The sequence below is a fragment of the Brassica napus genome, chromosome C5 (genome assembly GCF_020379485.1).
Source record: "Brassica napus cultivar Da-Ae chromosome C5, Da-Ae, whole genome shotgun sequence".
NCBI classification, from domain to species: Eukaryota; Viridiplantae; Streptophyta; class Magnoliopsida; order Brassicales; family Brassicaceae; genus Brassica; species Brassica napus.
The window spans coordinates 22,148,321-22,168,704 of record NC_063448.1 but is presented as its reverse complement, the minus strand read 5'-3'; the positions used below and the strand labels follow the sequence as shown (position 1 = coordinate 22,168,704).

Sequence of the window (20,384 nt, the reverse complement as noted above, 5' to 3'; positions counted from 1 at the left end):
AAATTTGAAAATTTTATAAGAGAGTCAAATTTTCAAAAAAATGAATTTTTTAAATTCAATTTTTTTAAAAAAAATTCAAAAATGCTTTTGAATCTATTTTTAATTTTTTTTTTTTTTTAAAAAAATTTAAACATCACTCCCAAAACCCTCACTCTTAACTATAAATTATAAGTTTAGATTAATTAACCTTAGGATTATAAGTGTATATTTACTTTTTTCGAAATTTTTTGTTATTTTAATCTTTTGAGACTATATTTTTGACAAAACATTTTTAGGGATATCATAAGGAAATTCTCTTTTTTTTTTACTGAAACATCACTTATAACTGGATTAATTTGTATTGTTACTTTGGCAAAAACTAATTTTCTTCTGCGGATTCCATTTGTTATACTAAACTACATTTGGGTAACCAAACGGTTATAGTTCGTTTATAGTTTATCTCATCGGTAAAAAAATATTATGAATCAAAATTAGAAAGATCTTATCCATTTTATATTGGTTGATATAGCTATATAAATTTTTATATGAAAGCAAGGTAGTTACATTTCAGAAAATTTTAATATCTAACAATAGTGACATGCCTTTTTCTTAAGGTAAGAGAAAAGATAAAGCTTATACGAGATTTTACTAAAAAAATTCTTCATATCGTGTGGAAAACAAATAGTTTTTTAGAAAAGTTTTTTTTTTTTTTTGAAAAAAGGCTTAGTTTTTTAGAAAAGTTTGGTGGTAATTTTTTGGACACTACGTAAATTTGTATGTCTTATGTTTAATAAATAATATCTATAGCAAATTAAGTTTTCACTGTTTTGTCAGTTTGAATTTGGACTTCAATCGAGTTGTTTATAATGGTAGTCCACTAATATATAATCTTACCTTCGAGTTAGTTAAAAAAAAATTCAAACTTGGATTACATAGTATGTAGCTAATCCATTATGTATCATTAAATACGTTCGTAGGCGTTCATTCCGGAACCGTTCAGCTAGCCGGAAAGGTCTATAAAAAAATAAACTTGTGTTTGTTCTACAGACTTATTTACGTATTGCATTACAAAACTAACTATTTCATTGGAAATTTTGAAATTAGACAAACCAATACTTAACCATTGAATCTTCCTATTCTTTATCTTCTCCTCTTTGTTTTTTGTTTTCTGATTTCTTTAAGTTCCCAATAAAAGAAAAGAAGAATGCAAGAAAAAAGTTGGTCGTCAAAGATACATAGACAGTTAAAAAAAACATGAGAGCAAGCACCACTTGACTACAATGCACACATTACAACAGTGGAAGCTCGTAAAAGCTAACCAATCTCAAAGACGGTAGGTAAAGCTTGACGTTTCAACCGTGGAAATTTTACCACTCATCACCTCTCGGAACTAATGCTCGAAGCTTTCTTATGCTTCCCACGACGTTCTTTCACATCCTTAAGCTTCTCTATCTTCACATTCTCGTTGTTTGACTTTGACACAGATCCTTCTTGAGCACTGCACATTTGATGTGACTTCAGCTTAATACCAAACCACGTTTTGCTACCGCTTCCCGAACCACCGCCGCCACCACCTTTTGTCGTCTTACCAAGCTTCTCAATCTCCTGTCTCATATTGGAACATTCTTTCTCTAACTCACAAACCCTCATTCTCATACTGTCCATTCCAACTTTCAACACTTGATTCTCTCTTACTGCAGTTGCCCATCCTCCTCCTCCTTCGGTTGATCCTCCTGCAAATCCGCCGCTTCTTAACTGTCTTGATCCGCCATCAAGGTTGTCTGAAACGAGGAAGCATCCAGCTACAGAGGTCCTGAGCTGAAGCTGCTCAAAGAAGAGGACCTGGACGATTACTCTTAGAGGTAACCTCTCGTTCTGCGCCGCGTGTGTGCAAGCTTCTAACGAGAGCTTCTGGCAATCTAACAGCCTGCAAAGATTCTCTCTTTCTGTTTCCGCTAACCAAGGATGATGCTGCAAATCATCAAAAGAAAAAAAACAAACTTAATATGTATGCGTTAAAGAAACACCAAGATTAATGGGTTCTTACCTTTAGGTAAATGTCTATGGCACGATAGAGTCCATCATCCAAGAGTCTAGCATACTCAGGAACAGAAGCAGCTAAAGCTTGGAACTTTGGAAGCTTGAGATTGACATCAGGTGCCACTTCAGCAAGATACCCATCGATCAGCTTTGCAACCGCTGTCATTGGTGTTATTAACCGTGGTGATCCGATTACATTCCCATCATCCACCGAAGAACAAGGAGAGCCAACGTCAGCAGGCATAATCTGATCCGTACTAAGAAAATGGTCCAAGATCCTCTGCACAGAGTCAACGTCGTATAGAGTCTCCATCGTGTGAGAAAAGCTAGGCATCACAAGATCTTCCAACGCCGCCTGGTCAAGCTGCATCCCTATCCTCTTCTCCAAGTTCGCTACGCAGCTCGGACTGGCTTTCAAAATCTTGGCGATTCTAAGCATGTCGGCGAAAAACTTGGTCGGAACCAAACCTTTCTGCATGCGGAGAAGCTCCTCGGTCTCTTCAAGCAAGCGCTTCTGCTCTTCTTCGGAGAGTACGCTCCCCGAGCTCAGAGGCGTGCTGAAACGGCCGCTGGATTCAGGTGGGCCACCGCGTCGCCTTTTTAGGCCTGGCAAGTGTTTTCTTGTGTAGTGGGTTAAGGAACCGGCGATGATGTCTTCTCTTATGCCTCTGGAGTCCATGACTGTGATGAGTCTCTTGAAAAGAGGAAAGCTAAGCATGGACGCATCCTCGTACCACCAGTCTGAGCTAGTTTGTCTAGGTCTCGCCCCCGTGCTTATCCCGTTCCATAAAACGCTGCCACCTGGACTCTGCATGGGCCCGCCACCATGCTCCACGACTGGCCAGCCGAACAAGTTCGGGTCTGTGGATGCTCTCATGGCTAGTGACTCGATGCACTTCTTGGTAATGTTTAACTCATCGGCGTACTCGAGGACCTCGTCGCAGCTCTGAAGCGCTTTTACTGAATCTTTCCAGCTTTTGAGGACAACTTGGTTGAAAAACGTTTCGGTTTGAGAGATTAGGTTTCCTTCTCCATACTCTTCCGTCATCTCGAGAAGCTCAGCGGCGCATCTGAGGTATACGACGTTAGAAGCAGTGAGCTCGAGCTTCACGCCGTAGCAGAACTTGGCCACTAGCTCAAACGTTTTGTCTCCGCCGGGAAGATCGGAAATCTTGATGAGACAGTTATCATCGCCTTCTTTGGATGCTTTTGCGATCCTTCTTTCCATGACTCCACTTCTTGAGAGCAAAGGAAACTGCGATCAAGAAGTTATAAGAAAAAATATACAACATTCTTTCTCGAAGAAGAAGAGGCTTAGTAGAGACTGGTTTCTACAATAAGCGTCAGAACCCTCATCCTTACAAACAAAGGGACTGCCAGAACCCGAATGACTTTTGGTAGGAAGCATAAGAAGAGAGTTCAGCATATTGCATTGGTGAACAAAAGTTTCAACTACAGCGTCCAACAAAGTAAAGTACAAACTAAACACATGTTTGATAAATAGCAGACCAGATTTCCCCAGTGCCAAAGAAGGGCATAACATTCTAGAAGACTATATTCATTACAGATAAAGGGGACTTAACAACTGCGTTACAAGAAGAGAGAGTGTTGTCTTATTGTTTAAGATAATCAAATTACTATTACCAGAAGAGAGTGTGTTCGTCTTATTGTTTAAGCTAATCAAATTTACCTTGTGGAGATGGAAAGACATCTCTCCAACTTCAACGACAATATCACTCGGAAGTCCACTTGTGCAAAACCTGCAATTAGCAAAAAAAAAAAAAAAAAAAAAATGAAGAAGAGAAAGTCAGACAAAGGAATAAGATTTGACTGAGTAATGCAGAGACTAAAGGTCTCAAATTCAGTCAAAGGCTGAGCTGAGCCATTAGAAGTTGAAAATCAAGAAGAAGCAAAAAAAAGAGAGAGAGATAAAAATACCAAGCTTGGCCTTGTCTCTGGAAAGCATCAGATTTGGATCCCAGCTTCATGCAAGCCATACTTCCTCCCCTCCACAAAGAAGCTACAATAGCTAAGCCTCCCCCAAACTCAAAACCCAAAGTACAGCAGCAACCAAACCAAACCAAACCAAACCAGAAAAAAAAACTGCTAATTTGTCAGAAAGACAGAGACTTTAGATCCATCCCAGATCGATAGTTACTCAAAACAGATCAATTTCACTACTCATAGACATTTCAACAAACACTTAAGCTTCATCTTTTCTCCACATTCATTCAGTAAGCTCACAGCAATTAAAAACCTAAACCCCCAAAAGAATCAGACCCGATGTGTTAGAATCTTAAATATACTTATCTGCAACACCAAATTAAAGACGTTTTCCCCAAACAAATAAAAAGAGAAAAAAAAAGAAAAAAAAGAAGCCAGAAACCCAGCTAGACAAGAACAGCTAAGCAGAGAAGTTTACCAACTCTCTCTTGTTAGCTTTTATACGAGAATATTATGGGGGACCATAATTACATTTTTATTGTAAGAAAGATATGGAAAAATTATTAAATTTAGGAAAAATAGAAAATAGAGTTAACTGATTATTTCCGTATTGGTTGCTTTTATATTTGCAAATTATTTTTAATCCATAGTGAAATAAAAGGAAAGAGATGATGACATTTGAAAATCTCGAGATTTGGAGATAAAAGTTACTAATTCATGTGGGGTCCTTTGTGTCTTCAAACACACTCTCATTGTGTTGATTCTCGAACTTAGCAACACCTTTGTTTTGTAATTAAAATGTCTAGTACATGTGTGGGGTTTGATTAGTGATGTCCTAATCTCTGCTCGAAAGAATCCAATCTTTCCCATTAATCTTTGGCGGGCGAGCAAGGTTATTATGAAAATCATAATTTTTTATTTTACAACGAATATTTGCTTTTTCTTAATTGTTTGTAATGTTAGGAGTATTATTAGTATTAATCTACGACTATGTATTAATATATTTTTAGTGCTTTTATTAGCCGAATGTGTTTTTATCAAACTGTAAAAGTATTTAATGAAAAATCACACATCTACGCGCATAAATAAATAACGACAACTTTTGTAACAGTTAAAACGCAAACTCACATTAACACTGGATTAAAGTTCACGGTCATTAATGTCATATAATCAGTAAATCATAGTGATGTATATAGATAGACATACAGAAAAATAGATATAAGCGGAACTTAGAGAAATCATGGAAGACATTTTATTAACAAATTATTCCTCCACTATTAGTGACGAATGGAATGGGATTTTGTCCGTATTATCTATCTAACGAAGCATGTGGCTGAAGCTTCGTTGTCCGAAGATTTTTCTCGTTCAATCCTCCTGACGTAGCCATAACCAGCTTGGCCACGTGAAGTTTGACTTCTATCCTGGTTATGATATCGTTGGTTTGAAGTTTTGCATCAACTCTCCTCACCAAAGACTTTTATAAATTAATTAATTAATGAGTATTTCATGCATTAAATTGTACTATTGCGACGAGTTTAAGTAAAACTAAACACCATTTGAATTTTTGAAGTTTTGTCCGGGCTTTTAACTATGCATTGACTCCATATTAAACCAGTAGATTTTCATCCGCGCACCCGCGCTAATGTATTTTTTAAAAAAAATATGATGTTATTTGTTTTTTATGCCACTATATGGGATTGGGCAAAAACTCGAATTCAATGAACCGAATCGATCCCAATCTGAATAAGTAGTACCAAATCCGAACCGAAATTGATTAAATATCCGAATTATTCAAAATTTTGGTATTTGAAGAACTGAAACCTAATCCGATCTGAACCGAAAAATTTTGGGTATCCAAAATAGATTTATATGATTATATTATATATTAATTATTTTTAGATTTAATATATATAAAAACATCCAGAATATATATGATACTTTTAAGTTCGTTTAAATACTTGAAAATATACACAAATAATCAAACATAAATATCTAAAATAGTTAAAATATACTCAAAACTCCAAAAATACTTAAATAATTATTAATTTTCTATCCAAATATTTAAACCAAACCAATTTATATGTTAACTTATGTACTCTGACATATGTTATTCAAATTTATATGAAATATATTATATTATATATAGATTTTTTAAAAATTAAATCATATAATAAATTTTAATTTTTTTAAAATAATTTAAATTAGTTATCCGAATCCGAACCGAATCCTCAAAGATCTGAACCGAACACGAATTCCCAAACAGACCCGAAAACAAACCCGAACGCCCACCCATAATCACTATTATATACTCCCTCCGTTCTTTAATGATATACTTAAAAAAAAACGTTTGTTTCAGAAAGATGTATTTTTTTTGTTTTCTATGAAAAATTATAAACTTCAAGAAAATTAATTGACTTTATTGAATTACCATTGGTTAAAATTTATTGAAAATTGAAAATTACAGAAAACAATACATTTATTATGGTAGTTAAATGTATTTTCTTAATATGTGTGAAAATACTAAAAAGTCTATCTTTTAGGAACGGAGGGAGTATAATATATGTGTCATCATATGTTACAAAAATATGTGTTATCATATAATTAATCGTATTTTATACATTCCATCAAATAAGTAATATTATAATTAATAATATTTTATACGTACAATCATATAAATAATCACATATATCTATTTTATATTTCAATGTGAAATATAAAAACCATAATTTAAGTTGGTGTTTGAAATTGAGCTTTGTATTGTATTTTTCTGATATATATTGAAAACATTTTAATAATGGTTATTGGAAAATATGTTAGTAAAAATCAATTTTTGAATATATGTATATTTTTGAATGAATTTTTGATATAAATCAATTTTAAATTATTATTTTGATTTGAATATGTATGTCAAGTAACATAAGCTCATTACTTTTTAATATAATGTAATGGACTTCCAATTTTTTAATAGGATAAGCATATTTTTTTTAACTTAATGTTATCTATGTCTTTAAACAGCATTATATTTATTTTTTACTACTATCCATATTTTCAAACAAAAAACTTAAAGTAGTTATACTTTAATAAAATAGATAAGATGTGTAGTAATGATGAATCTAAAGCATTCTAACTAGTTTGAAACCATAATAATTAACTTATTATAACCACTTCGTGGTGGTCTAGTGGTTTCCAGTAGAAGAGGAGTTGTCATATTAGTCCAGACCAGGGATCGAATCTCCTCTAATACGAAATTATTAGCTACACATGTGGCCACGCGTATATGGATCCATGCTTAAGGTCTATTTGAATACCCGGAAAAGGATCTCATCCGTAGATTTTTCAATTCGGAGTTAAGTATGTGTCTTTAATACATCCGGGTTTAACCCTTATAAAAAAGAATAATTAACTTATTATAATTATGCAGATGTGGCCATGTATATTAGTCATGGAGTAGATGCTTCAGTCGCGTGGTATTGTGGTTTGAGCATTTTTGGCAATCAATGTCTTTTGGAAACGCAGATTTCCTAATGAAAAAGACTTTTTTTTTTGACTTATTATATGTTATTTCATATTCGATATCTTTTAAAAAATAAAATAAAATATTGTTAAATTATATTACGTTTTTAAAATTAAAAAGTAAAAAGAAATAAATAAAAAAATAATAGTAATCACAAAAAAAAAAATTAACGTTTTCAGCAAAACATTAAACCCTAAATCCTAATCCATAAATCTTAAACCCTTGGATAAACCCTAAACCTTTGGATAAATCATCAACTCTAAATCAAAATCACTAAACACTAAAACACTTAAGGGTTTAGGGTTTAGGGTGTTAGTGTTTAGTGTTTTTTATTTAGAGTTTAGGATTTATCCAAGGGTTTAGGCTTTACCAAAAGGTTTAGGGTTTAAGATTTAAGGTTTAGGGATTGGGATTTAAGGTTTAGTGTTTCGCTCACGACGTCAAAAATATTTTTTAAAATTTTTTTTTTCTGTAATTACTATTTTTTTTTACTTTTTTTATTTTAATAACAAATATAACTCGATAATATTTTTTTTCTTTTTTTAAAGATATCGAATTTGAAATAATGAAATCTTATTGGTTGGTGAACTTAAGATTAGGGGGGAGAATAACTCTTTTTTTTTATAGTTTTGTAACCAAAAGTAAATATATATTATGGATAATTCCACTTAGAAAATAGAGAAAATTACCACAAAAATTTCTTTCATTAATCATCACTTTTGGATGTTAGCATATAGAATGCTTACAATCTATATGTACTTATACATAGTTATTATTTTGCATAGGTCGGTCAATAGATATATTGCTAGCCTACACCGATATTTGTTTTATTTGCAATCAAAAATAAAAATCTCTAAATTATTAGCTATTGGTTACTAGTTTGCCAACTTGGTGAAGTTACACCTTAGCTTCAGTTCAATTTGCCTGCGCTGTTCCCGTGGAGGCTGATGTTGAAGTAGAAGTAGTTGTCGAAGTTTCACTCTTAATAGCAACCTCAACGAACTGGGTTGTGACTTGTTCCCACTTGGTGATTGTCGTCTTAATCTCTGCTTGTTGTTCTGGTGTGCATGTCATTGCTCCTCCTTTCTTGCTTTGATTTTGGCTTACAATTTTAGCGTAGATTGCATTTAGCTCTTCCATATTCTTTATCACTTCTGCTTGGTAAGTTTCCATTGACTTCTTTACCTGTCGATATTACCAAGAAAGAAAAAAATATGTATATTGACGTTTGGTTATTAATATTCTAAATGAAATATGCATTTTGTAACTTACTTCTGCTGATTTGTTTCCAATTCTTGAACGAATAAATTGCATGGCATCACCTATTTTCCCAACAGCACCTTTGATCATACCGAACAAGCCTCCTTTTTTCTTAGGAGAAGAAACCTTTGCGGAACCTGTCATGGTACTCTTTAGTTTCTCGAAAAATTGCTTGTATTCCTCCTTTGGTGGACACTTCTTCTCTAGGTTCATTAGGAATGTCATAACTTGTTCGGAAGTCTGAGTCTCGACTTCTGTCACTGTCACCTCCGTGGTCTGGCTAGTAGTTGCACTTCCACTTGAAGCAGTGTTCGTGGTACCTTGAGATTGATTGTTTGTATCCGTTGAGGGAGTTCCAGCTCCTGGATTTGAACCAGCTGACGGCTTGTTTGATGGACTTCCAGTAGCGCTTCCGGAGTTAGGACTCGAAGAGCTTCCAGTGGTACCTTGAGATTCGTTGTTTGTATCCGCAGAGGGAGTACCTTGAGATTGATTGTTTGTATCCGTTGAGGGAGTTCCAGCTCCAGGATTTGAACCAGCTGACGGCTTGTTTGATGGACTTCCAGTAGCGCTTCCGGAGTTAGGACTCGAAGAGCCTCCAGTGGTACCTTGAGATTCGTTGTTTGTATCCGCAGAGGGAGTACCTTGAGATTGATTGTCTGTATCCGTAGAGGGAATTCCAACTCCAGGATTTGAACCAGCAGAGCCTTCACTGTTTGTTGTGCTAACTACCATAGTGTTTGTGATCTTAACAATTACAGTCTGCCACTTCAAGATCCCATCTTTGATTTCTTTCAGCTGTTCAGGTGTTAGTGTCGTGGTTGCTTTCTCTTCTTTCTTGCGGCCACCCAAAATTCTACCAGCCAAGGATTTCATAAACTTAAAGGTTTCGATAGCTTCCTGTTTTTCCTCTTGAATTTCCCTCTTTATCTATAATACGTATGCATGCGATGAATTAAATACAAATAGTTTATTAATTAGCCTACGGCCCAGTCAGGAGTATAAACAAAGGAACCGATCGGTTAGCGCATGTAATTAGTATGTAATACAGTATATTATGAAAAAAAAACATAAAACTTTTATTTGAGCGTATGAAAATTTTTAAAATGTCAGAACGACACTGATAATATATAACCTCCTTCACTTACCCTTCCAATAGCAAAAGAGGCAATTGTTTTGAGGATGCCTGCTTCTTTGGCCTTCATGTCAGCATCGTCCTTTTTGCCAAATATTTTTAGTGGGCAAACATACTTGGCAAATCCTCTGAGTTTGTCGAAGAACATTTTGAATTTGCTTGTTTTAGGACATTCTTTCTCGAGGTCCCCCACAAATACCATCACTACTTGAACAGTGTAGCCTTCCACATCATCCACCGTCTTCGGATCTTCAATCTGAGGCAAAGATGGCTTTAGCTTCACAAAAGCTGAAGCCGCGTCAAAAAGGGTTACAGATGCAAATAGAAGGGTGAAGCATAACAATAGATGAACTCTTGCCATTATTCTTTTATCTTTTTGTTTTTTTAATAAGAAAATTATATATTTTTGTTTGTAACGAATGAATTGAATGATCTGAATCGAAATGGAACTACTTGTTTGTTTTTATAGTGTTTTTAGCGTTCTATGTTTAGAGTCGTGGATCCTATAACTATTGAGAATTTGGTGGTCTAAGGTCGAAATTATAGCAAATAGTTTAACGGTTCTTGCGCTTCACAAATCGTTGACGGTATACCACGAAAATAAAAGATATAGGTATCTCATCTAAAAATATCATTTAATAAATTGCTATCATAAATAACATGTTTTAGTTGGATATATAACATGTTATTTCCCACTATATATAACATGGTGCTTTTTCTAACATATTACATCCATTTTGCCATAATAGAAACACGTGATCGTATATTATTTTAGTAGTTACATGTCGCAAACATATATAGTCCTAGTAAGAAAAAAATGGTGCATAAGTTGGTATCACTACAAAATATGATGTTATATTGGTCATTAACATGTTATATCATGAAATATTGTGGTGTATTATAAAAAAAAATTGTTTATAGAACGTTTTATCAGTATAAAAATATCATGTTGGCTTTGAATAGTGATCAAGAGAATGAATAAGAACACTTTGTTTCTTAAGAGCACGTCCAACGCATGATTTAAGAGGGTCCTTAGCCATAATCTCTTCCATTTGTCGATTAAAAAACTATTAAAATAATCCCTAAAGCTAAGGATTAGTCCTAAGTTAAGGATTAGTCCGTCCGGGTCCGTAATGCGCTGGCAGGCTCTGATTGGCTGAGAGGACGGTGGTGTTTCGTGTGGGAAGAGAAAGAAAGACGCGTCGTCTTTCACTTTGTCGAGGCAAGAAAAAAAAACCCGAGACGCGACGAAGAGGCGATAGAGCGGCGATAGAGAGGCGAGTCACGACCAGCCTTTTGGAAGGTAATCCGACCTCTCCTTCTTTTTGATTTCGTTCAGTGGTTGTTTCTTATCAATTTCATTGGTTTAAAGGGTTCGATTGTGGCGTTAAACCGATTTAGGGTTTGAAATTATTTTGGGGATTTCAATCGAATTAGGGTTTTCGTCGGGGGTTTCTATTTTCTTCTTCTGTTGGTGATGGTTTGATGTTGTCGAGGCGATTAGAGGTTGGGGATTGAGAAAACCCTAATTGTTCAAATCGAATTAGGGTTTTCTTTAAAAGTTTGGTTCTTTCTTATTTTCGTCTGGATTTATTATGAATTAGGGGTTTGTCGTGGGTTAAGAATCGACTAATAATGGTTTTCCTTTTCAAATTATTTCGTTGCAGGTACTGATATGGAGGAAGAACTCCGAGATATGAAAGCACACAAAGCGTACATCAGCCAGGTTGATTTCGTTGCAAATGCGCAACAGGGCATTCCCCAACTGTGCCCCTGTGGATCAAACATGAAGAGGACCGTAGATGAAGTTGATACATATGACTACCTCCCCGGGAAAAGGTTCTTCATTTGCAAAGACTTCGAGGTTAGTATTGATTCTCTATCTATGTTGATTATGTTGATTATGTTACTAAGATATTTGTTTGTTGTCTGATTAGTTTCCCTTTATTTGTTTGGCAGAATGACGGTCTTCATTTCAGGCAACCATGGGTCATGGCTGTGGAAGAAGAGGTCGAGAGACTCAAACAACGCGTTCACGATCATGACAAGCTTCTGAGAGAGTGTGAAGCACTTAAGGTATGTTTATGCTCTCAGTAAAGGTACTTTTGTTTGTTGTAGATTTGTAACTCATTGTTTCTTTCTTTACTTTAAAATGCAGTCACAGGTTAGAAGGCTGGGAGAGCGGGTGGCTGATCTTGAGCGACTCCACTGAGGTTAGTAACCATTCTTCTTTCCCTAACAAAACTATAGTCGCTTAGTTAGAACTTATTAGTTTGATAGAAATGGATAGGAGTGTCGGTTAATGGTTTAGTTTGTAAACTTCATTGCTCCACTTATATGGAGAAGGACAAGGATAAGCGGAAGGCTCCTGAAGTGCCTGTGCCAGAGCCATAAGATAGACCAGTTGGTGTCAAGGCTGCTAAGGCGCGCGGGTAAGAGGCAAAAACCTAGAAAAAATAAGGAGTTCTCGCAGCTAGAAGGACTTATGGAGATGAAAAAGCAAATCTCAAGGCAAAGTTTGCTGGAGAGGTTGCTTGCAAAGCCGGAGCCCCTCGATGAGATGGAATCAGATCTCAAAAATAAAATGTTGTCTGAATTGTTGTCATGAGTGATGGTTTGTTTAGCTTTTGCTTGCATTATAGTTTTGATAGCATTGTTCACTTTGTTGTGATATGAACTGTTGACTGATATGAAATGCTTTGTTTCAGGTGGAGTACAAGAGACGAGGTCACGGGTTGTCAAGAGTACAAGAGAAGAGGTCACGGGTTGTCTACTAGTTTCACGGGTTCATGTATGTTTTTCTTTGCGGATGTGAACCAAGACAATACGTTCACGGGTGTTGTCTTTATATCTTCAAGTGTTGTCTTTATAACTTAGTGTCTGTATGTTTTTCTTTTCATGTATGAACTTGAACCATCTATGTATCAAACTACTATCATGAAATGTAGTTCCTCTTCTTCTTGTTGATCGCATCAATTTGTCAAACACAAAAGACCATAAGTTAACAAGCATCAATATACAAGAAGAGGGTCATACCCGTCTATGGAATGACTACTTCAGTGATAATCCAACATTTCTGCCTCATTTATTCAGACGTCGTTTCCCCATGAACAAACCAGTATTCATGCGTCTTGTCAATTGTCTCTCAGAAACTTTTCCATTCTTTCAACATAGAAGATATGCTATCGGAAGATTAGGTCTATCTCCACTACAAAAGTGTACGGCAGCACTTCGTATACTTGCTTATGGCTGTGCCGCTGACGCCGTTGACGAATATCTCCGACTTGGTGAAACCACAACACTTTCATGTTTAACCAATTTCACAGAAGGGGTAATCCAGTTATTTGGAGATGAGTATCTACGAAGGCCCAATCCAGAGGATCTTCAACGACTGCTCGATATTGGAGAGATACGCGGGTTTCCTGGGATGATAGGCAGCATCGACTGTATGCATTGGGAATGGAAAAATTGTCCAACCGCTTGGAAAGGACAATACACCCGTGGATCAGGAAAGCCAACAATTGTCTTGGAGGCTGTAGCTTCACAAGATCTTTGGATATGGCACGTTTTTTTTGGTCCTCCAGGTACATTAAACGATATTAACGTCCTCGATCGATCTCCTGTTTTTGATGACATTTTCGAAGGTAGAGTTCCAAGGGTACAATACCAGGTCAACGGACACCATTATGGTTTGCCTTACTACCTCACAGACGGTATATATCCAAGATGGTCAACATTTATCCAATCTATCTCAAACCCTCAAAGTCCAGAAGAACAGTTATTTGCTAAAGTACAAGAGTCAACCCGAAAAGACGTGGAGCGTGCTTTTGGAGTATTGCAAGCTCGATTTGCAATAGTCAAAAACCCGACTATTTTGTGGGATAAGAGACAAATCGGGATGGTTATGCGAACATGTATCATACTGCACAATATGATCGTAGAAAATGAACGCAATGGATATACTCAGTGTGATATATCAGAGTTTGAAGAAGGCGAATCGAGTAGAACTTTAGAGGTGGATATGTCATATGCTCGCAAGCCTTCAAATCTCCGTGCTATGCTTGAAATTCGTAGCCAAGTTCGTGACCAACATATACATGAACAACTTAAATTTGATTTGATTCAAAATATTTGGAACAAATTTGGTAATGATGAAAATGTTTAATTGTTGTATGTTTTTTTTGTGTTTCAATAAAAATAACATTTTCAAATTTTCTTGTTTAAATTTTTTTTTTTTTAAGGATTCCAAAACGGATAACACCATTGGACCAACATTTCTGATTAGAGTCCTTAACTATTCAAAAAAATATTAAATTAATGCTAAGGACTCCAATGGTGGGTAACACCATTGGAGGTGCTCTAACATTTCTTAAAAAATTTACCATTCATGAAAAATAGATTTTTCTTTTTATTTCTCTACATTCCTTTGTTTGTAGAAAATTATAGAACAAATATTTTTCTTATTAATTTTGATAAGGAACTATCATTTATCATCATTTCTAAAATTTTATTCCTACTCATTTTTTTCCTATCCGTTCTTAATGTTTCTATGATGTTTACCGGTTACATCCTTTATGTTAGCATTACAATTTAAAAGTGAACTAGCTTTTTTTGTTACTCCGATCTTCAAATAACCAAAAGTTCAAATTCATAAGTTCCATTTTTTGTTAACAATTCACAAGATTCTTAATAAAATTGATTTCTATCCTTCAAACAATCATCATGCTGTTTTATCATTTTAAATTTAGAATAAGTTTTTTTTGTAAACAATTTTTTTTGTAAACAATAAGTTAAAGTACTAGTATTTAAATCTCATGTGAATTCATTTGCATGGGTTTTTTTTTGTCAACTTTTTTTTTGGCAACTTTGCATGGGTATATTATACACTTGTGTTTGTACAGAAATAACTAAGACAGGTTTAGAGGAAGAAGAAAACAAAAATACGCATGCAACAGTGTGCAGTGATCCAGACCTAAACCACGAAGTGTGTTCATTATTCTCTTCTTTTTTTTCATTATTCTTATTTCTTAGGATTCTTGAAATCTTGAACTTTTTGTGCTATCTTTTGATTTTGTTGTTTTTCATTTTTTGTGTCCCATGTCCTAAAAAAAAAGCTCCTGCTTTTGTAGCTCTGCACGCACCCCAACACACACAAGTCAACCCTTAATCTTTTTCAACAAAAATGAAAAATTTATACCATAACTAATCTACTTCTACGTTTAACATATTACATGTACTAAAACAATCACTTTTATGGAGTATTAAAAGAGGATATACCATAGAAAATATATAAGTTTTAACATATCTTAGATGGACGAGTGAAATCAGGATTTTATTTTGAACGTGTCTAATTGTGTATACGCGAAGGCACTACGTGTTCGCTCTATCATGAATGTAAAAGTAAATTACGTGATGATAATTGACCTCGGCGTTGTTCAAACAAAAAGGTGAGAAAAAGAAACGATTTACAAAGTTCGAACAAAATCATTAGTTGCATAGTTTGCTTGCCTTTCGGGCAAAGGCGTGAAAGCCCACATGGGAAACAAACTCACAACGCGCCTCGGCTTCCGCAAGCGTCACGCTTTTTCATGGCAATACTTTAATTTTCTCTTTAATTTTCGCTGAGACCATTGGTATTTCTCTATTTTTTTTAAAAAAAATAAGAAAACTCTATAATAGAGATGAGTTTGTCTCCAATGTATTCTTATATTTTTTCCTCTAAAAACGAATATTTTTGATATATTCTTTTCTAATTTTACAAATAGTACCTTTTATTTGTGAAAATTGAAAACCAATCAAATTTAGTGTAACATTCATAAAATTATGATATTATTTACACTGAATATTTTTATAGAAACTATTATGTAAATAAAAAGTATGATTATATATTTATATAAACAGTAAATTTTCACTAAAAAATATTTATTTTGGTTATAATTGTTAAAGTAAAAAATTAAAAGATCATTTTGTAAATAAAAAAGTAGGTCTCTATTAGAGCATCTCCAAATGACACTCTATAACTTCAAATATAAAATTTTTCTCTCTCCAAAAAGGAACTTCAAAACTTCAAATTTGAAGTTTTGAGAAGTGAAACTCTATATTTGAAGTTCACTATTCAAAACTTCATATTTTTATTTGCATTTTGGTCCGTACAATTACACATCACATTTATGATTCATAAATATTTTCTTGTTTATTGTTTTAATCCTTATAAAAATTATATCTCATAAATATTTTAAGTTTTGTTTACAAAATTTAAGCTTATACATAAAATTAAAAAAAAAATTAAAATAAGATTTAAAATATTTAAAACTAGATTTAGATAACAAAAAAAAATACAAAAAAAATTTACCAAAAAAACTTTTAAAAAGTTACATGAAGTCATAACTATTACACAAATATTACAACAACATTAATAGTCGGTAAGTTTGAACCGGAACCTTCAAAATTTCTAAATATTGTCCAATTTTGTTTATGTAACTGAAGATGGTTGTTGTTGTTGTTGCTGATGATGTCTTTTGGTACAATTCTTTTTTGTTTATATTGAATATATTCATGAGTATTAATATCATCGATAAAAGTTAGTCGTTTAGCAATATTTTATGTTTCTCTTTTACGTTCTTGTTCTTATCTAATGTATTTACAATTATTAATATCACCCGATTTTAAAATTTTTTATCTCTAATCTACAAATTAAAAATGATGATATCCATTTTTTTTCAAAATGCACTAGTAGATCATATATGCATTACGAAAATCACTTTATGGAATAATATGGTATTTTGATTGAAGTTTAATATTAATTAATTTATTTTGTTTAAAATTTTATATTTTATTAATTAATATTGTTGTAATATGTTTATATATGTGCTAGTTATTTACAAAAGTTTTATGAATTCAAATTAGTTATGATAAATATAAGGACCATATTATAAAATACAAAAAAATTTAAAGTTAAGTTCGAAGTTTTGCTTTTGGAGAAGAACACTTTTAAACTTCAAATATAGAATTTTAGAAACTTTAAAATAGAGTTCCGTTTTGGAGATGTTCTTATAGAGAAATTTCCACCTCTATATTTAGAAGAAGAAATAGAGTAGAGTTGGAGTGGTTTATCTCTAAATACTATTATAGAGGCAAATATAGAGGTCGGTTGGAGATGCTCTAAGCTAGGAGCCCAAAAGGAAGAAGAGTATAGAAAATAGTAATAAATGTGATGATTTCGCCACAGATAAAAAATTTAGTCTCCATTGCTGGGACTCGAGCCCGGGTCTATCGAGTGAGAGCCGAGTATCTTGACCGGCTAGACTACAACGGATATTTGTTAACTAATCTCCCATAATCTAATTTCATGTCCTTTTCCTAAACATCATCAAAGGTTTCTCAGTTTACGAGGGAAAAATATTGAAAATTGTTTGGTATCTGTGTTTTGTTTTCTATATTTAACAAAATGGTTCATTTGTTTACATTATAAGCTGTTTTGAAAGGTGAATGTCATAGTTTACTTAGGTATCCAATAGTAGTCAAGTTTCTTAGCCCATTTTCCATGAAAAGATAGAATCAATAGCATATCTATACTGTTGCAGATCATTTGTTTTAATGAAGTCATTGCCCATATATTACCAAGATAATTTCGCGTAAAGCCCTAAAGAACAAAGGAACAATTTTGCATTCTTAACTCATCATTTGTAGCTTTATGTGTATGTAGTTTTGTATGGAAATTGGATCAAATAAGCTAGAAACTTGAATTCCAATTGTGGATATCACATTCTTAGTAGCCAAACACTCTCTATTTCTCAACGAAGCGGTAGCCTCTACTTAGTCTATTATAAAATGGATATTAACTTCAGTGTATTACAAGAAACACAATAAGTTCATCAAAATGAGATCTTTTGTTTTTTTTTGTTTTTGTTTTTGTTTTGTTTTTAATCGAATTTGAGATGTTTGTTAACTTGTACTAGAGGTTGATCCGGACGTCCGTGCGGATACTAATTTTTACCATTTTATAAATTGTTTAACGACATTTCTAAACACATAAGTTATGTTGATATTTTAGGTTCTTACAAACCTACCTAGACCTAGACCTAGAAGGATCCGAGTTCGATACCAAAAACAATTCGTACCCTAACAGATCGGTTGAATTCTTGTCATGACTGAATCAATTTCATTTAAACTTATGAAATTATTTTGGTTAACACGTAAAATAAATATTGTCGAATTATTATGGTAAATATAATTAATGAAGTAATCACGAAGAATGAAAATTGGAATGTAAAGAAACATCAAAAAGAGGTAACGTGGGACTGAAGATTTAAAGAAGGTCGCCGACAAGCATGGAAGCTAGAAGATTGTCAGCGGCGGCAAAAGGGAAAAAAATCGCCACAGATTTGTACAAAGCTCCAAGAACGGGAAGAATCCAAGTAGAGGAAACTGAGAATGCCTATCTTACGCACAAGCATGCTCTCACACTCATCGGGAGAGTTACAAACCCCTCGGCGCAGAAAGTGTGGGCAGTCATTGCGTTTTTCACAGAACACTGGAAGACAGAAAGAAAGATAGTCGGAGTAGACCTCGGACAGGGGCTCTTCCAATTCCAGTTTGAATTGGAGACTGACCTGCTTGCAGTCCTAGATAAACGACCATACCACTACGGACGATAGATGATCATCTTACAACGATGGGAGACGACTACTTCCCCCCATTTCCCTTCACTAATACCATTTTGGATCAAGGTGCAAGGGATCCCGGTCCATCTTTGGACAGAAGACACTATTCGAAGACTTGGCGAGGATATAGGAGTCTTCGGAAGCTGATATCACATCTTTGGCAGTTAGAATGAGAGTACACATTAACGGTAGACTCCCGTTGATAAAAGAATCTGTTATCGAATATAAGGGAGGTAGTGAAGTCATTGCTCACTTGTGTACGAGAAACTCGAGAAGCACTGTTCGATGTGTCAACGCCTCGACCATGAACTACGGGACTGTCTGGAGGCAAAAGCACGCAAGAGGGATGCCCTTAAGGAAAAAGAGGAAGCGAAAGAGCGGCTGGAAGTTCAACCAGCTGGAGAGAGGCACCGCCAAAACAGAGAGGTGAACTTCAGAACCTCGGGAGCACGGGAGTATGATAGAAGGAGACCATCGGAGATTGAGAACTACTCCCGCAGGGGTCGAGACTCACAGGAGAGGAATAAATATCCACCTCGACACCACCCCTACGCTCGATCTATGCGAGATAACTCTAGAGACAGAGGAAGCCAACAACATTCGTCTTTCTTTCAGAGACATGTGCAAACGAACTATCAACCCCGTGATCAAAACTCGCATCAAAACTCGCAGGAACGAGTTCATAAACCGATCTCTAATGACACTAACTCCCAAGAGCAGGGGTCAGATCGCAATGCTAGAAGCACTAGAAGCCTAGGTTTTGGCAGTCATAGGGAAGGGAATGAACCTAGCACGGAACCAGCTAGAAACAGAGCAGAGCTTAGTCCTTTAGTAGGAGGGGCTTCTCCTACGGGGAATCCAAACTCTGTTCCCAAAGATGCAGTGGAGTTGGCAATAGTTGAGGTTCGGGAGGCAATGGCACAATACACGGCCTGTGCAGACCCAACAGAGAGTGCCGCAAGAAAAGAACGGATGCGTTTGGCTGAGGCCCAAGGTGAAATAGAAGAAACTGCAATCCGAATGGTCCAAGCCTCCAAAGGCACAACACCTGCAAGGTCACCACCAGTGGAGATTCCAGCTAGAATCCCAGCAGTTCTCAGACTTGGACCTTCTACACAGGAGGAAACAAGAACTGATGGAAACCCTGAACCCCCGACAAAGCGAAAACCAGGAAGGCCCCCGGGGAAGAGGAGGACACAAGAAAGCCCTCTGAAGCTTACAGGACCATTGGCGGCTAAGAGGAGAGTCTCCTAGAAGGCTCAGCCAGGGAAAAGAAGAACGGAAAAGGGCACAACTCAAACTCCAAGAGGGGCAAACGGTGGAAAAGATGTGGCAGGAGGGTCTAAAGGCCAAGCTAGGCAAGCTAACTCCAGTCAGAGCTATGAAAACCAACCCATTAGCTCACTGCTACCACCAAAGTCGAAGAGAAGGATGGATTTTCACAATCCATCAACTCTCGTTCCTTAAAAATAATGGGATGGAACTGTCAAGGGTTGGGGAGTCCCGAGACAGTTCAAAGACTCAGAGAGATTAAACGGTCTATTGGACCAGATATAATTTTTCTCTCTGAAACAAAAAACCCCACGGAAACGGTTCTCTCAAAAACGCAGAAGTTAGATTACGCCTTTCATCATATCATCCCGCCTACGGGTGTCTGTGCGGGAGGCCTTACTCTCTTATGGAAGGAAAATGTAAACATTGAAGTGTTAAGCTCGTCTAATAACTTGATTGACACGATTGTTACATTCGAAGGAAAACCTTTCTTTGCCTCTTTCATCTATGGTGATACAAATATTTTAAACAGAAGACAGTTTTGGGATCAACTGATCACCACTAACGAGGCCCGAGG

General features: G+C 35.2%; 4 protein-coding genes across 4 annotated transcripts; 2 read left to right on the top strand and 2 right to left on the bottom strand.

The window, feature by feature from the left end:
• Positions 1 to 1,168: 1,168 nt before the first annotated feature.
• LOC106410522 (BTB/POZ domain-containing protein At1g30440) lies at positions 1,169 to 4,463 on the bottom strand. The gene is made up of 4 exons (XM_013851034.3): positions 3,958 to 4,463; positions 3,710 to 3,779; positions 2,027 to 3,274; positions 1,169 to 1,950 (listed from the first exon to the last, which is right to left on the bottom strand). Exons 1-4 carry the CDS (start codon positions 4,014 to 4,016, stop codon positions 1,357 to 1,359), a joined length of 1,971 nt encoding a protein of 656 aa, XP_013706488.1. The 5' UTR covers positions 4,017 to 4,463; the 3' UTR covers positions 1,169 to 1,356.
• Positions 4,464 to 8,162: 3,699 nt separating this feature from the next.
• LOC106409653 (cell wall protein DAN4-like) lies at positions 8,163 to 10,312 on the bottom strand. The gene is made up of 3 exons (XM_022702852.2): positions 9,886 to 10,312; positions 8,750 to 9,667; positions 8,163 to 8,662 (listed from the first exon to the last, which is right to left on the bottom strand). Exons 1-3 carry the CDS (start codon positions 10,231 to 10,233, stop codon positions 8,393 to 8,395), a joined length of 1,536 nt encoding a protein of 511 aa, XP_022558573.1. The 5' UTR covers positions 10,234 to 10,312; the 3' UTR covers positions 8,163 to 8,392.
• Positions 10,313 to 10,869: 557 nt separating this feature from the next.
• LOC125586994 (putative nuclease HARBI1) lies at positions 10,870 to 15,845 on the top strand. Its single transcript, XM_048757050.1, has 2 exons — positions 10,870 to 11,175; positions 11,540 to 15,845. The coding sequence occupies exon 2, from the start codon at positions 12,979 to 12,981 to the stop codon at positions 14,035 to 14,037; it is 1,059 nt and encodes a 352-aa protein (XP_048613007.1). The 5' UTR covers positions 10,870 to 11,175; positions 11,540 to 12,978; the 3' UTR covers positions 14,038 to 15,845.
• Positions 15,846 to 18,820: 2,975 nt separating this feature from the next.
• LOC106408860 (serine/arginine repetitive matrix protein 1-like) lies at positions 18,821 to 19,789 on the top strand. Its single transcript, XM_013849549.1, has one exon. It carries the CDS (start codon positions 18,821 to 18,823, stop codon positions 19,787 to 19,789), a length of 969 nt encoding a protein of 322 aa, XP_013705003.1.
• The last annotated feature ends 595 nt before the right edge of the window (positions 19,790 to 20,384 follow it).

Excerpts from the sequence above, each read along its gene's own strand:
- LOC106410522 (XM_013851034.3), bottom strand. The coding sequence starts at position 4,016 with ATGGCTTGCATGAAGCTGGGATCCAAATCTGATGCTTTCCAGAGACAA. Across the intron at positions 3,780-3,957 it reads CAGAGACAAGGCCAAGCTTG|GTTTTGCACAAGTGGACTTC; the intron begins GTATTTTTATCT and ends TGCTAATTGCAG. Across the intron at positions 3,275-3,709 it reads TGTCTTTCCATCTCCACAAG|TTTCCTTTGCTCTCAAGAAG; the intron begins GTAAATTTGATT and ends TCTTGATCGCAG.
- LOC106409653 (XM_022702852.2), bottom strand. The coding sequence starts at position 10,233 with ATGGCAAGAGTTCATCTATTGTTATGCTTCACCCTTCTATTTGCATCT. Across the intron at positions 9,668-9,885 it reads CCTCTTTTGCTATTGGAAGG|ATAAAGAGGGAAATTCAAGA; the intron begins GTAAGTGAAGGA and ends TACGTATTATAG. Across the intron at positions 8,663-8,749 it reads TTGGAAACAAATCAGCAGAA|GTAAAGAAGTCAATGGAAAC; the intron begins GTAAGTTACAAA and ends TAATATCGACAG.
- LOC125586994 (XM_048757050.1), top strand. The coding sequence starts at position 12,979 with ATGAACAAACCAGTATTCATGCGTCTTGTCAATTGTCTCTCAGAAACT.
- LOC106408860 (XM_013849549.1), top strand. The coding sequence starts at position 18,821 with ATGTGTCAACGCCTCGACCATGAACTACGGGACTGTCTGGAGGCAAAA.